Source organism: Lates calcarifer, linkage group LG6 (assembly GCF_001640805.2).
Source record: "Lates calcarifer isolate ASB-BC8 linkage group LG6, TLL_Latcal_v3, whole genome shotgun sequence".
In the NCBI taxonomy this organism is placed as follows: domain Eukaryota; kingdom Metazoa; phylum Chordata; class Actinopteri; family Centropomidae; genus Lates; species Lates calcarifer.
Window position 1 is genome coordinate 23674079 of NC_066838.1, and position 15111 is coordinate 23689189.

Genomic DNA, 15111 nt, shown 5'->3' on the forward strand with positions numbered 1-15111 from the left:
CTATGACAAATTCATTTGGATATCCTTTAAACAAAATGTACTCACACAATAGTTCACACAAACACACATCTACATTATCTTGAAATGAAAACCTTCATAGAACTCACTCTGAACCTCACCATCTGTTCCTGGTTCCTTCACTTCCTTATGTTGTTATTCAGAAATTTGCCCAGTCTTTTATGTATCTGGGTGTCCTAATAAAAAACGGTGCAGACGAAGATAACAGCTGCATCTCCCTACATGCAGTGTGCCAGAATCGTGAGCTTTTAAAGGGAAGGGTTTTCTGTAAAGTGGTGAAAGCAATCAAATTTCATGAGGGCCGGTCAATCCCTTCTGCACTGTAATGAAACTGAGAGGCTTATTAAAATGGAAACGGTTATAGGTATGGAATTTAACCATGCAAAGACGTACACACTGCATAAGGCCTGCTTAACCACCATGTTGCTTGCAGTTCATCCCAGGACAATGGATGTGACTGTGTGAATGCACTGAGTTTGGAGGGGGTGGAACAAGGGAACAGTGGGCAGGGAGGCCTGACAGGAGGCCTGCTGTCAGGACTAATGTGCATCACGGCGCTGCTCATTACTAACAGGTCTGTCCTGCTTGATTCTGATCTGATAACAAATTAATAGTGGTGATTTAGCCTCTAAAGGACAATCTCATTCACTTTGACCAAGGCTGAATCATCAGCTCCTGCAGGCACAACATGCATGTTTATATAGTAAGGCAGGCATTCTAATGCAGATGCTCTCTAGTGTTGGTGTTTCAAGGGAATTTCACATCCTGCTGCAGGGACAAAAGGCATCTGTTGGTGTGATAGCAGACACACTATTAACGACTATTTTGGTGCCATTCAAAATACTGAAAAGTTGAATGAGATTCAAACATTTGCTTGATATTCAAATTATGATGTAATCATGTTTTAACTTACAGATAAAGATAAAATGATCAACTGTGTGCTGAGAAAAACTCTTGACCTCACAAGTCCCTTTGTAAATTATAAGGTTTTTAAGGCAAATGTTGAGATTAAATGCTTATGTTTACATTTTTTGTGCTTAGTTTGGTTCCTGGAAAGTTTGCTGCAAATGTAGAAACTGTACATAACACAGTGTTAAGAAATAGTTAGAAAGAACTGTAAAAATTAGAGTCATTCATTTTTTATGGCCAAGATAAGAAATCATGTATAGTGTTTAGCTTGGTACAGAAACTGTGTGACTTCTAAATGTAAGCAAATTTGATTTCTAAGGTTAAAAGCATTCTTAACTAGAATGACACTCAATAGAGAACATACCTCCATCAAGGCTATTGGATCCACATCAGAAGTGAATGGGTTCTTCCCTGAGCCATGCCTTATTGGTCCACTAAGTTACTTGTTGTGTTATCCTGCTGAGAAACAAACAAACCAACAAACAGACATGGGTGAGAACATAACATAATTCAGGTGGACTGTGGTGCTATCAATGCAGAATACATAAAGTTTCAGGTTAAACTCAGAATCAGTTAAGGACATGGATTTTCAGGACAGACATAATGAGGTCTATGATAACCCTTGGTGTAAGACTTTTTGAGACTGGTTTTGTTTTTGAAAAATATCTGTACAGCCCTGGGTACAGAGCAAATCTGTTTAAAATTTAGGTGTGATACTATAGTCTGCAAATTAAAAAAAAAGAGATATTTAAGTCTCACAACCATGCTCTATGCTCTTTAAGTCTAACAGGAGATCAAGTTGACAGTCCTGGTTTTGACGATGAGAGAAATAACTCAGTTAAACAATACTCCATTATTAATCCAAGTACTGTCAATTTATTTGACACTATGAACATAATTATTGCAAAGTAGCTCTCAAAAAAATATTACATTATTTTATATCATTTTCTTATCTATTATATTGTATTTTCCTATTACAAGTGCTGCTGCCCACTTACTGGATATTGTTTGTACCTTGTACCTCAACCTTCATTGAGGAGGATTAAAGAAAAATCTGGGGAAAAAAAAGTCTAAAAGTCAGAAAAGGTTATACAGACAGCATGACTCTAGCAGCAGAACAAACAGACTCCTCAAACATGTGCAGGAAAGTTGCACAGAGGAATGCTTTTGGTGACTGATAAAATTTCTCTGATGATCGACAACACAACAGCTGGTTGCATTGAATAAACATTACTGGCTAGGGGTGAGAAAGGAGATTATATATTATCAGTGTCTTTCAGGAGCAACACCAGGATTATGAAAGAAGCCAGGCTGTGAATCTGGAGGAGAACAATGCAGTCAGCTGCTCCTGACACGTCAAGACAAAAACAAGCCACCACAGCCTTTCCCCATCCAGATCCAGTTCCTATCAGGGGTGTCTGTCTGCTGAATACATAATTATTCATTCAAGCGTTTTTTTTTTTAAATGCTACTTTACCTTTAATTAGAATTTACTGCTTTTTCGCTTTAGTGCTGAATCCATACATGTATGTTTTGTTTTGTGAGGAAACAATCTGAGACAATGAGTTTGGAGGATGTTGGAAGAGAAATTACATTAGCATAAAGTCAAACAATAGGACAAAGTTAATTAAATCAGTTAAAAGTAAACAATGTTTGCCCACTTGTTGCTGTCATTACCACTTCAGATGATGAATGCTAATTAAATAACTGCAATAGAATCAGAGATAAAACTGCCATGTTTAAAGTTTAAAAATAATTTTTGTGTGGTTAAACACAAACTACCACCACCTCCACATACAGAGGATTATATATGATCAGCTAAACATCTCTTGGCAATTTCATCATCCAGAGGCATCATACTGCTGCTCCAGATTGATAGCCTTTCACAGAGCCTTTGTGGTCACAGAACAATGGGAAATGAGCGGGAGGCCTCGATGTGTCACATGTGGTGCCTTTGATTAACATACTAGACTTGTTTGTGTAACAGGATCTCAGGGTGAGGCAAGAATACCAAAAACTGAATCAGAGTATTGCAAGGGGGGTAGAAAAATGTTTTAATTTAGGGCAGCACATGTAAGTGATTGAATCAATACAAAACTACAATTCAAAACTACAGTTTAGTACTGTGGGTAAAGAACACGTGGCATATCTAACCACCAGTTTGACACAATTTGATCAGATAAGATGACCATTAAAGAATGCTTTAAGAATATGTACAATATTCTGAAATGTCTAACATGAGGCATATAATCTCTCATCAGTATCTGGCATGGAGACAATAATCACATGCATTACTGCTAGCCAAACCTGCAGATCTACTTGTGTTTTCATCACATAGTGAACACCACATTTGTCTGACCTGTTTGGTAACAACATGAATTTGAAAACAACTTTTAATATATCCATCAAAAAGCATTATAGCCTATACAAAGAGGGAGGTTCAGGCAACAGCCCAGCCTTAATGTGAGAGATGGTTTTGGCAAATGGAGTCTTCCACCCTTTGTTCACTGTTCCTTAGCTGGGAGTGGTTACTGATAAAGTTTTTTTTTCCCTCTTTCACACATTGCTGTCATTCAGGGGGAGGTTATGTGTGCGTGTCTCAATACTCAGTGTACACTGAAGTCCACTGAATATCCTCATTGATTGAATGATGTATGGCTTTAAGCTACCATCACTGCCTGATGTCTCTTTGGAAGGGTTCAAGAGTGGAGGAGGGGCTGTTATTTAACAACACATTAGCCAGTGGGTGCTACTGTAGGTGACTGTCTTTATCTCACAGCCCAATAGTTTCCAGTGTCTCTGTCATATTACTATTATCATTAGCATTATTGTTTAGACTTTTCCTTTCATTATAAACTATATAAAGCCTCAATTTCCTTATTTCCTGTAAATTTATATCCTCCATAAAGTACAGGGGTTTATCCAGAGTATGTTTGGGTGACAGTAAAATAGAATAGGAATTACAATGATAATACTCTCAGTACTTTTTAAAAATCGTTTGATAGGAAATAGGAAGAACCTGAAATTTCTTATGACTCAACCAACCAGCTTCTGCAAAAAAAAAGAAAGAAAAAAAAAAAACCTCATGTATCTCTGTGAAAAGTTTGAGGCACCCCTCCCCCATCTCCACATGGTAGCTGATGCATGACGTGAGAACGTGGAAGAAGAAGGGCTACACTCTTTAGGTAGGTTCAGTGCAGCATTAAATATCACACAGTGTTGTTGTGTCTAGACTGCACAGAACAGCACACTAACTCAGATCTGTGACAGTGTACATGTGTTTAGAAAGAGAAAGTTTAGAGGCATTATCATTAGGGCTGGCCCAAGGTCAGCGAGCCAAACGGAGAAAAACACAATATTAGGTATCACTGTATACAAATGGAAGCGTAACCTGGGTGATTTAAAATACAAATGGAGCCTACATGACATGTGGATGAAACTTTTAAAGTAACTGGTGAGAAGCCGGGACTGACAGCAGGACCTAATATAAATATATTAGTCAGATAAACTAATGCAATTCGTTTTTTCTTAGTTGAGATTATGTGTACTAATCCTTTTTCTGTTACTCGCGACCACGTGACTGTCCAATGGGTTTTTTGGGGGCCGCCGTGCACGCGCTCCATCCCCCCCCCCCTCCACCCCCTCGAGAGAATCGTTGAGAGAGCGCGCGTCAGAACTCAACAGCTGCACAGTGAGGACTCACCAAGAAGAACAAATATGATTCACATTCAAACAATTGAATAGGTGAGCTGTCCACCACCACCAGCACCGCCGCCGCCACCGGCAGCAACTGCAGCAGCAGCAACGCGTTGTGAAATGAAGAAGCAACTCACACAAACAGCTTAGCTCACTTGACTCCAGCCGCTCGTAGTGTCAGTATCATTATTAATCCGGAAACTCAGAGTTGGTAGGTATTGTTTGGTGAGTTTCTACAGTTTGGTCGAAGTCGAGACAACAGAAAGTGAAGTTTTAGCTAACGTTAGTGTCGTTAGAATGCGAATGACCCGTGCTGGAGTTCATGGTTTGACATAATTTGGGGACGTTAGCGTGTCGTTAAGTAACTAATCTGGGTTTAAGTTTCTTTTTTTTAAAAAGAAACTGGCGTTAAACAAACCAATAAGCAACAACGTAAGTACACAAGGTATGGCTCATGTTCATTTGCAACAATCTGTTGTCATGAAAATAACGTTATCGCTGCCGGAACGTGCTGGTGGTTGAGTTAATGCTAGCCAAATTAAGCTCCTTTTTAATGATTTGAAACAATCAGAGTTAACGCCAGGAACATTAACTTGATTGATATCGATCTGTATCGCTCAGAAACTACTCAATTCCTCGTGTTCTGCTTATTATGCACACGTAGAAATGTAATAGCCACTGCGGTAAATACACGATGACTTTGATGAAGTTAAACGTTGTGAGCTCTTTTACTGTTACTGTGAGCATCCACTCGCGAGCAAATTACGTTAATGGTCTTAACGAGGGCTGTGCTCACTTGAATAACAAGGTGGCTAACGTTAACGCTGCCTCACACAAAGCATGTGTGTGCTCTTAAAAAAACCACACTGTCATTATCGATAGTTGCCTGTGCTCACCTGGATTATGTCAAAAGTAGACACAGCGAAGCTGATTACAGCTAGGCAAACAATAAATAGTAACTTGGGCGTTGATAGGCCATGTTTTAAGTTATTCTATCGAGGAGAATAGTATTCAATTACAGCAAAATAACTAGAAACTTAGAGTTGGGATTTCCCCATATCAACTACACTGCCCAGTTTTAACACTATATTGTTAATACATGTTGATAAGGGTAAAGACAAAAAACTGAAAACAAAACATAGATGCCACAGTGGGCTGCTATATGCTATGCTGTTGTCACACTTCACTTGTATGAGCCTTTGAACTTGCTAGTCCAGTTACTCCACTCTTGAGCCTGTCAAAATAACAATGTGATTTTGAATTTCTTAAACTTTTTCCCTTTATATATAAGCAACTCATTATACACGCTGAAACACTTATTGTGGCAAAGCCACATGGTCCCCAGCGGTCACAAAAGGGAAACAGAACATTATACACCTGGAGCATATCAGAGTTAGCCAAGGGTTGTAGGATAGTATAACAGCTTAAACAGAAGTTTTGGATTTTTTTGGTGACTGAATTCTGTTAAATGCTATTCAAACCAAGTCTATAGATAACTTTTAATTTTTATTTTAAATTTAATTCAGAAAAAAATGCTTTAAAACAAGAATCTGAAGATAGAAAAAATGCTAGATATAGATATATTGATGGCTTAATATGGTCTTTGAATACTGTTTTTATTCAACTGCAGTATACTGTATTCAGTAATGACTGTTATTTTTAATTTGAAACAATGTATTTTACAAAATAATCTTTGTTTTTAACAAAGTCAGTATTAACCTGTACATATATTAACCTCATTAAAGTAGTGTGACTGTTGAAGTGTGGAGTCTGTAGTTGACAGTTCACACCTTAAAGGTTACATAGATACTTAGAATTATGGAAAATGATGCTTGTAAGTAGGAAAAACATTGTTTTATTACGTTTTATCAGTGGCCTGCATATAGAGGAAATGACTGTGCAGTTGATTGCTAAAAAGATACATTTCCTGTTTCAGTATGAAGGAAGGCAATTCTCTGTGTGTGTGCTGTATTTAAAGTGATCTTATCGTAAGTTAGATAGTAGCTACCTGATGTCATTTTGATATCAACCAAAGCCTAAAGACACTTTTCATTCTTTCCAGGTTCTTAATAGTCTGGACAGTGTCTACAGCATTGTTGCTCTGCCTTAAGAGGACAATGCCGACTCACTCGTTGCTGCCGTTTGTGGAAAGCCCAGATGGACTTGCCCAAGATATTCTGATTAGTAACAATGCAAGCATCCCAGGGCCTGGCTGTAGCATGACGCCACACACCACCAACTCAGAAAAGGCTGGGCTGCAATCTGGAGGAAGCGTATTGCTATCTTGTATGTTCTGTGATCAAAGCTTTACTCATCAGGATGAGCTAGGACCCCATGTATTAACTCAGCACCCAACCACTTTCTTTGAACCCACTGTGCTTCGAGTTGAAGCAGAATTCAGGATCCCAGGAGAGAGACCCAGACCCAAACCAAGCAGCCTCCATGTTGAAAAAGAGGAGGTTCATAGCTGTATTGTGTGTGGCCAGGTATCGCAAGATGCCAGTGAGCTCGAGACCCATATGAGGAAGCACAAGGACTACTTTACTTACTGCTGCAATATCTGTGGACGGCGGTTTAGAGAGCCGTGGTTCCTTAAGAACCACATGAAGATGCATGTAAAACCAGGAGCAAAGAGCAAGGCCCAGCAAGAACTGGAGACCCCAGTCACAGTCAATGGGATTGTTCAGGAGCCTGCCTCAGACCCTGTAGTCACTGTTTACAAAATGTGCATGGTTTGTGGGTTTTTCTTCCCTGACCATGACAGTTTGGTTGAACATAGTAAAGTACACAACAGAGAGGTGGATCATGGCAGAGATAAAGACAAGGAGGACATGGATGCCACTACTGAATCCCTTGCCAAACAGGAAACATTTCTTCACTGTCTAAACCTTCGACCTAGCTCTGCAGGAAATAGTTTGCAACATGAGAGATCATCAAAATGGATTCCCCAGTTAGATCCCTTCAACACCTATCAGGCCTGGCAACTTGCTACAAAGGGTAAGATAGCAGTTGGCCCTAATAATACTAAAGATATTGGCCAGGAAGCCAGCACAGACAACGAAGACTGCAACTCTGATAAGGAGGAATTGAATAATATTTGGTCTGAAGGCCAAGCAGACAAGGCTGTGAAAGAGGTCCTTGGGAGAGAGCTCAGGTCTCAGCAGCAGACTGTAGTAGAAAACCCAGAGCCACAGCGGAGGTCTCTGATGCAAAAAGATAAGGACAAAGAAAGGCCAACCACTTGTGAGGAATGTCAGAGAACCTTCAGGACATACCACCAGTTAGTTCTTCACTCCAGAGTGCACAAGCGTGAGAGAGGTGGTGAGGAGAGCCCAACTTCTTCTGTTGATGGGAAGTTGTCAAGAGTAGGCTCACTGGAGCAAGCAGAGGAAGGCTCTGAGGAGGGCTTTGAGGAAGTCTTGACAGAAAACCTTGGTTCAGGTAAATTTAGGGATGATTATACACTTAGATTTCACTCATACTGTCTTAATTGTGATAAAGGAATTGTTGTATACAAAGAACTCTGGTACCAAGTGCTCCCTCTGCTGATGAAGGATGATAACACAGCTTTTGTGATTTTATTCTGTTCTGTTTATTCCTCCCTACTGTGTATTCATTTATGTATTTGTGTCTATTTTTAAAGGTGAAGATGGTTTTGATCGATCAAAAATCAGATCAAAGGAATGCAGTTACTGTGGCAAGTCATTCAGATCAAGCTATTACCTCACAGTTCATCTGAGGACTCATACAGGTATATTAAACACAGTTGGCTTAAATGATTTATTTATTGTGTTTAATAGGTCTAATTCAGTGATTTTTATTTTTCTTATAACTATGCTTATTCTTTACTGTTTGTTTCAGGTGAAAAACCATTCAAGTGTGCTTACTGTGACTATGCTGCAGCCCAGAAGACTTCACTGAAATATCACCTGGATCGTCGTCACAAGAACAAACCTTATGTGGAGATCCCCAGCAGACCTGTGCCTTCAGTACCCTCTCCTACTGATGGAAAACATGGAAATGACAATGAAAATCCTGCCCCAAAACGATCCAAACTCTGGGTTCCTGGAGCCAGATCGTGCCCCAATGGAACACCAGAGGACAGATTTGATGGCGTAGGTAGCAAGCTTGGCAAACCACTCACTCAGATGAATGCTGAGTATGAGAAATTAGTTGCTAAGTCTGCTTACTCACCGACTGATGATGTGCTCATAAAGTGCCCTGTGCCTGTTAACCTGAAGATAGAGAGGGAAGAGATAAAAGAAGAAAACTCTGAGGCCCCATTAAATCTGTCCTTAAAAGTGTCTCTCTCCATCCCTGCCAGTGCAGAACCCAGAAATGCATTAAGTCCAATTGCCTGTTCGTTTTGTGCATATAAAACCATGTACCCGGAGGTTCTGATAATGCACAAAAAGCTGACCCATAAAGACAAGTCAGACAGTACGAAGAAAAATAGTTTTGCGGGCAGTTTGAAACAAAAACGTTTCACAGGCTGCCCCCCTGCGCTTGATGGAAAAGATGTCAGCCCACTCCCGCTGATTGACAGACGCCACCCTCGTCGAACCAAATCCCCACCCCCCCAATCTGCAAAACCACAAGAGAAGATACCTGTTAACCCACCTCAAGGTCCTAAGCGGTCCCCTATCCATGCACCCCTACATAATGTAGTCCAGGAGACCCAGCGTCATAGACAGAACACTGATTCACATCCCAGTCAGGAGTCTTCCAGGTACACAGAGCTCATGAAGAAATCCAATACAAGCACCAAGTATGTTATGGAGAGACCAGGTCCCCCAGATAGAGTGGGAATTGGTGAGAGTAGTTACCCAGTGCGAAGCGGTGTCATTTGGCACTCAGAAGCTGCCAGGCTGTGTCTGTCGAGCCGATTCGGGAGCCTCCCCCAGGTGGATTTTGGTGAACCTTCCGGCAAAAGACTGAAATATTCAGTACCCACAGGAAGAGAAGCTGACACTGGTGAGAAGCCTAGCTATAGAGGATCAACAGGGGATGGATCCAGCAGGATGATTATCTCAGGGAGAAGTATGAAAACCACATCACAAGGGTCGGGTCCAACCACAGTTCCTGAGACGTTGGGTCCTGTAAAGAATACATCAACAGCAATTGGAGGAGGTTTGGACACTGAGTGGAACATGATGAACCTGCTGCGCCCCTACACACCCAACGACCTGGCATCTTTCTATCACAGCACACCAGCTAACCCCAGTCATGGAGGACTGTCCAACCCAAGAGCAGGTAGGTATTAGGTTAGCTGCTTCTGGGGAGATACATACAGTAGGTCTTTTTTAAAATTTAAACTAGGCTACTTTATATCTGCATGTTCTAGCAGTTTGTTAGAGTTAACATGAAAGATTTTTTCTCAGGGGGCAGAACTGTGCTGTACCAACACTTACCCACTCTGCCCAACCTGCAGAGAAGAGACCCCTCAGGCTCGTTCCCTAATCAACGCTATGGGGCCACTGACAAAAGTGCCTAAAGTGGCATGAAGGTAAAAGGTTGAAAAATACTCTGTAACACATATAATAGGGCTTACTCTTTGGATTGTCAAACTGTGACCAAAAGTTTTACTTGATACTTGATATAAATGAATCAAGTTGTATTTGAAAAGAATTTTTCCTCCTTTCTCTAGATTGAACTGTGCTGCTACCTTATTTTGGAGAACCTACAAAAATTTGTTCAATGTACAGATTTAAGAGTAGAGATGGTTTGTGCTCCGAAAGCATCCAGGCTCCCCTGATTTAATATTTTTTCAATAGAAGAAAATTTATGTTGCATAGACATTTCAGGGCCCAGGCTTTCAGTGTACATTGTTTTCTTTTTTGAATGAAAAAGTGCTGATTGTCTCTCTTTGAAGATATTATTCCACTGGTGTGCACTGTGATATTTAGTTTTTTCACTCAAAATGGTCGCTTAATCCTTATTTGACCCACACTAATGTTCATACACCTGTAAGTGTCTATGACGTAAAGGTAAAATGTGTATGTGGGACAGCATAAATATATCTGTAAGCTTGCAGTATATAAAATTTGTATTAAGTAAAAACCTAAGAATAATGATTTGTGTGAAAAATTGCTGCTCTGTTCTCTTACTGTTGATGTCCAAGCAGTAATTAAGCACTATTCTGTTTTTTCCCTTTTCCAAAGCACTGGAGGGTGGGGATTTACTGTCGAATAACTTGATGGCTTCGGCCCAGTGGTTTACAAACAGGCCACAGTAACAAGTCCTTCTGTGTTTGTTAAAGTGGTCTACCTCATGTTGCGCTCTAGACACTGTTATTCTTGTTAAGCTGCTGTAGCTATCATATCAGCTGAACCTCTACGTCTAGTTGTTGACTAGAGACATGTTTTGTGTATAACTAGATGAACATGTGTTTGTCGGGCATCACAGTATTTGTCAAACACCACATAAAATACAAGCTCATCTGGTGACAAAGAGCAGCTACTACTGAGGCCATATCAAACTGATGGCACACGATTAACTGTAAGACAATTTGGGTTGTGGATTTCTTTGATACTCGTGGTATTTACAAGCCCAGTTTTAAACACAGAACAGATTTCGTGGCTATTGTTTATCCCTTTGAAATGGCTATCATCTGCTCTAGTGGTGGCTCAAATCCATAAGCTGTAAAATGTACCAAATTCCATGGTGTTCTCTTTTGCGTGTTTAATAGTCATGCTGTGTTTTTTTTGGGCTGCACATTTAGTCACTATTCAGGAGCTTGCCTTTACTATGCAGAGTCTTGAAAGTGGTGTTTTGTTTCAAGTGACAGCAGTCAGTCCTGGCTGATTATCAAGTGGCCTTTTAGATGTTGTATGACTGTGTGGTTTGGGAAAGAAAAATACAAGAGCAGCTGTGTTGATGAGTGACTCAATTAATTATACACTGTGAACAAAAAAGTCTCAGGTTAACTCATATTTACAAGCAGTTTGGTCTATTGTGTAACTGAGTATTTTTGCCACTTTGAAAGGCTTTGGTTAAGTTATTTGTTTTTCTTTTGTATTCACATTACATGTGTACATGTATACATGTATATGTAAAAATTAAAATATTGTTTGAGATTTGTATTACACATTTCAATAATAAAGTGAGACGAGAAGAGCTTTGTGGCATTGTTTCTTACCTCACTGATGTGCTCCTGGTCACCCATAATCTTCATGACTTCTTTCCTGTATGCACAGAAAACTGATTTAGTTGTAGGTTACATACACTTAATGAGACAGTAACTGCTATTATTAGGTGCTAAATTTGGACGTCTACCGGCCAAAGGTTGTATAAACCTGTAGCTGAAATACTTTTTGAGTTGTCAACATTTTTTTCTCATTACATTGAACTATTTTTTTCTCTTCAGGATGTGTATTGTTGAAGAGGATCTCTATTAGCTTCACTCTTAACAGGGTCACACTACACACAAAAATACATGATCGGATTGAAACAAGACTAAAACTGGTGCATGACCCAAAAAGTGATGGAAGTTAGATGTTTACACCAAATGAACTAATGAATACGTCAATTTTTGTTTCAGCTGTTTGGATTAGAAACTTCTCTTTACCTTGGTAAAAGGTCCCAGTCTGATGAATCTGTATAGGCTACAGAGCAATATTCAAGGTCAGTTAGAACCAATGTCATGCGTAGCAGGAAACGGTGGTTCAAAGTGACATCCGATGGCCTGGTTTCCTCAACTTGCTCCAAGGGGGTCACCCTGCAATGACAGATTTAAAAGTGAATAGTCTGGCTGCAGATATGAAAAGCATAGGTTTGGATAAATTAAGTACTAAATTGTTTGTACATACCCAATCTTCCACTATTTCCATCTCTTCATTCATAATTTCAGCTACATCATCAACAGACTAATACGCATGCTGTTGCAGTATCATGGATTGATCTTCAGTCTCAAACAAGAAACAATTTAGGCAACATGTATCATCCACATTCCTCCATTACAACATGAACAAAAGAAAGAAACTCCTTTGCACAATGAAAGGATGTTTTAATAATGTTTCTAGACTGAAGAACATGTGCCATACATTTCTTATCCCCATCAATGACTTAGATTGACCACTAGAGGGCAGTATTTACAAAGTCTAGATTACAGCCTTGTTAGATGCTGGTCTCAGAGCTTTGCATGCTCAGCCTGAAAAACAGACCTACAGTGTGTAGTGCAGTAAGGTCTGATAACTGTACATTGTTGTTAGGTTGAAACTGGAATTATAGAGCTTAAGCGCAAATTAAAGTAGCGTTCAGTGGCCTCGATGCTGAACAAAGCTTAAAATACACGACTGTCTCCCGTGTACAAATACACCTCCCTGCACAGGATTTAAAAATGCTGCTGCACTGATCTTTTCAGTGCAGTAAGAAGTATGCTGCACCTGCGACCACTCCCTAATTGGTGATGTCACACAGGTGTTGCCCGTCAGCCAACACACCTGCTGTGACATCACTTGTTATGACTGAAAGCTTCAAATGGAGCAGTGCAGCATCTCACTTTTTCTCTTTGTGATGCAGTAAGCATGTAAACCTTAAAATAATAAAGCCTCCTCAGAGAAGTTTGGTAATAGCTTCTACATCTGCAGGACATGAGCAAACCATTGTTGACTTTCCTCATATCTATAAAAGGAGAAGACTGGCAAAGCACATCATGGCTGTGCATTCTGTAAACAATAAACTGCAAGGGACAATCTTCAGCACATTGAACACTTTAAACTTTGATTTTTCTCTTCCCTCCTCCCTTTTTGAGTAGACCACATCTGTTTGCTGTCTGTTCCCCTGGGCCAGCACTGTGTAATCTATTGCATTAGCTCACATTAGTGCATATCGCCCATGGGCCTTGGTAATCACAAACGCAAAATGAGCATTTCACTTAGCATCACCCTCATGTTCCCCCCACACTCTGGCAAACTTAGTGCAAACGCGTGGCAGAGAACGCAAGTCGACAACAGCTTATGACATGCGTCCTGTTGCTCTCGATGCCTGTGTCCAGAATGCTGCGAGGGTTTTCATGTCAAAAGCCTTTTTAATGGGCAAAGATAAACTTTGAATTTTCCCTGTTTACTCCCTATTTTGTGTGCAATTTGTGAATTTCTGTGAGAATTTGGGCTCAACATTTTTTTCTTTTTTAATTCCTTGCAGATGAATGACACTGCAGGCCTTCCTCTCTCTAAGAAGTATCATCTCTGGGCCTTTGAATAATGTAGAAGCCATAAAGTTATTTTAAATGAATACAGTAATGCTGTAGAAGTTAAGTTATCAATTCATGATACTGAGCTTCAGTCAAACATTATCTTTCTTTGCAAGTTACAGAAAACAGATTTTATCAATCTGAATACAACTTTTTTTTTTAAAACTACATATTAGATCTTTATTCCTCAGTACCATGCCTCTTTGCCAGCTATGCACAGCACACTAGACCAGGAAAACCTGACACAATCCCCATATTTCATGCAAATTCACATGGGAATTTTTTTTCTCAAAATGCTTTAGCACAAACACCTGAGGTCTTCAAAGCTCCTTATCAAGTGTCTGTCATCGCATTAGGTTTGTGTGTTGATAAGGATTCACACACAGTAGCCATTTTAGTTAACAATTCAATACACAAATGCCATTTTATGCTTGCATTGCTATCCGCTCATCTGTTCAGTGTGTTTGGTTTTAGAAGAGGTTGTGTTTAAGAGTTGTGGTTATATTCATCTGTGGCTGAGGATGTGTTTAGCAATGCCATCCTTTTTCTCTCTAGTAGCACAAATATCAAATCTCCCACCTCCCTCCTTCCTTGTAAAGTAAACTTCATGTTTTTCTCCTTCCCCTTAAGTGCTCTCTCCTCTTATTTTCAGTCTTTTCATCACTCATAATTGTTGCCTCCAGATTGTCAACTTGCATGAATTAGCAATTGGGCCAACAAAGCGGATACGGTCAATTGTTGAATATCCTGTCAGAATTTGAGGCAGAAAGTCTGCTCTGGCTGTGATTGCTCATCATCGTCACCCCATTCCTCTGAGGAAGAGGAGCAATGTAATGGTTCCCACAAAAACAGCCCCTGGCCTAAGGAAAGGGATTTGGGTGTCTGGAGACAACAGGGGCCATATGGAGCAGGCTGAGATAGCAAGGCACATGTACAGAATAATGGATGACGTGTCATGTTTCATGTTGCCGAGAAGCCATCAAGAGACTTGGTTTGGGGAAATCAAAAGGCTCACATACAGCAAAAGCGACTGTTGGACTATTTAGCATTTTTGTTTATTTTTATGTTGAGAGTGCTGAACATATAGCCTTGAAGGATGTGTTGCTCTATTTTCAGTCCCTTTGGTCTGTTGAGGTTATTTGTAAGTAAACACACAAAGGATTCTTTTTGGCTATGAAATATAGGTCTATGTATGTGATATCACAGCAGATGCTTTACCAGCAGAGTGAACCAACCTCCTGTTTACTAAAACTAATACATTAGATTTAAAGGAGCAGTGAAATAAAGGGTAGATT

General features: G+C 40.0%; 1 protein-coding gene across 7 annotated transcripts; it reads left to right on the top strand.

Annotated features, from left to right (window-relative positions):
* Nucleotides 1-4056: 4056 nt before the first annotated feature.
* znf217 (zinc finger protein 217) lies at nucleotides 4057-11739 on the top strand. 7 transcript variants are annotated; one of them, XM_018692659.2, is made up of 6 exons: nucleotides 4560-4834; nucleotides 6686-8064; nucleotides 8267-8374; nucleotides 8485-9876; nucleotides 10005-10129; nucleotides 10271-11739. In XM_018692659.2, the coding sequence occupies exons 2-5, from the start codon at nucleotides 6741-6743 to the stop codon at nucleotides 10115-10117; spliced, it is 2937 nt and encodes a 978-aa protein (XP_018548175.1). In that variant the 5' UTR covers nucleotides 4560-4834; nucleotides 6686-6740; the 3' UTR covers nucleotides 10118-10129; nucleotides 10271-11739. The 7 variants fall into 7 exon arrangements, with proteins under 7 accessions (XP_018548044.1, XP_018547877.1, XP_018548175.1 ...); XM_018692528.2 differs by lacking the exon at nucleotides 4560-4834 and adding an exon at nucleotides 4057-4112 and having other exon boundaries at nucleotides 10005-11739; XM_018692361.2 differs by having other exon boundaries at nucleotides 4518-4671; nucleotides 10005-11739.
* The last annotated feature ends 3372 nt before the right edge of the window (nucleotides 11740-15111 follow it).

Excerpts from the sequence above, each read along its gene's own strand:
- znf217 (XM_018692528.2), top strand. The coding sequence starts at position 6,741 with ATGCCGACTCACTCGTTGCTGCCGTTTGTGGAAAGCCCAGATGGACTT. Across the intron at positions 8,065-8,266 it reads GACAGAAAACCTTGGTTCAG|GTGAAGATGGTTTTGATCGA; the intron begins GTAAATTTAGGG and ends CTATTTTTAAAG. Across the intron at positions 8,375-8,484 it reads TCATCTGAGGACTCATACAG|GTGAAAAACCATTCAAGTGT; the intron begins GTATATTAAACA and ends TGTTTGTTTCAG.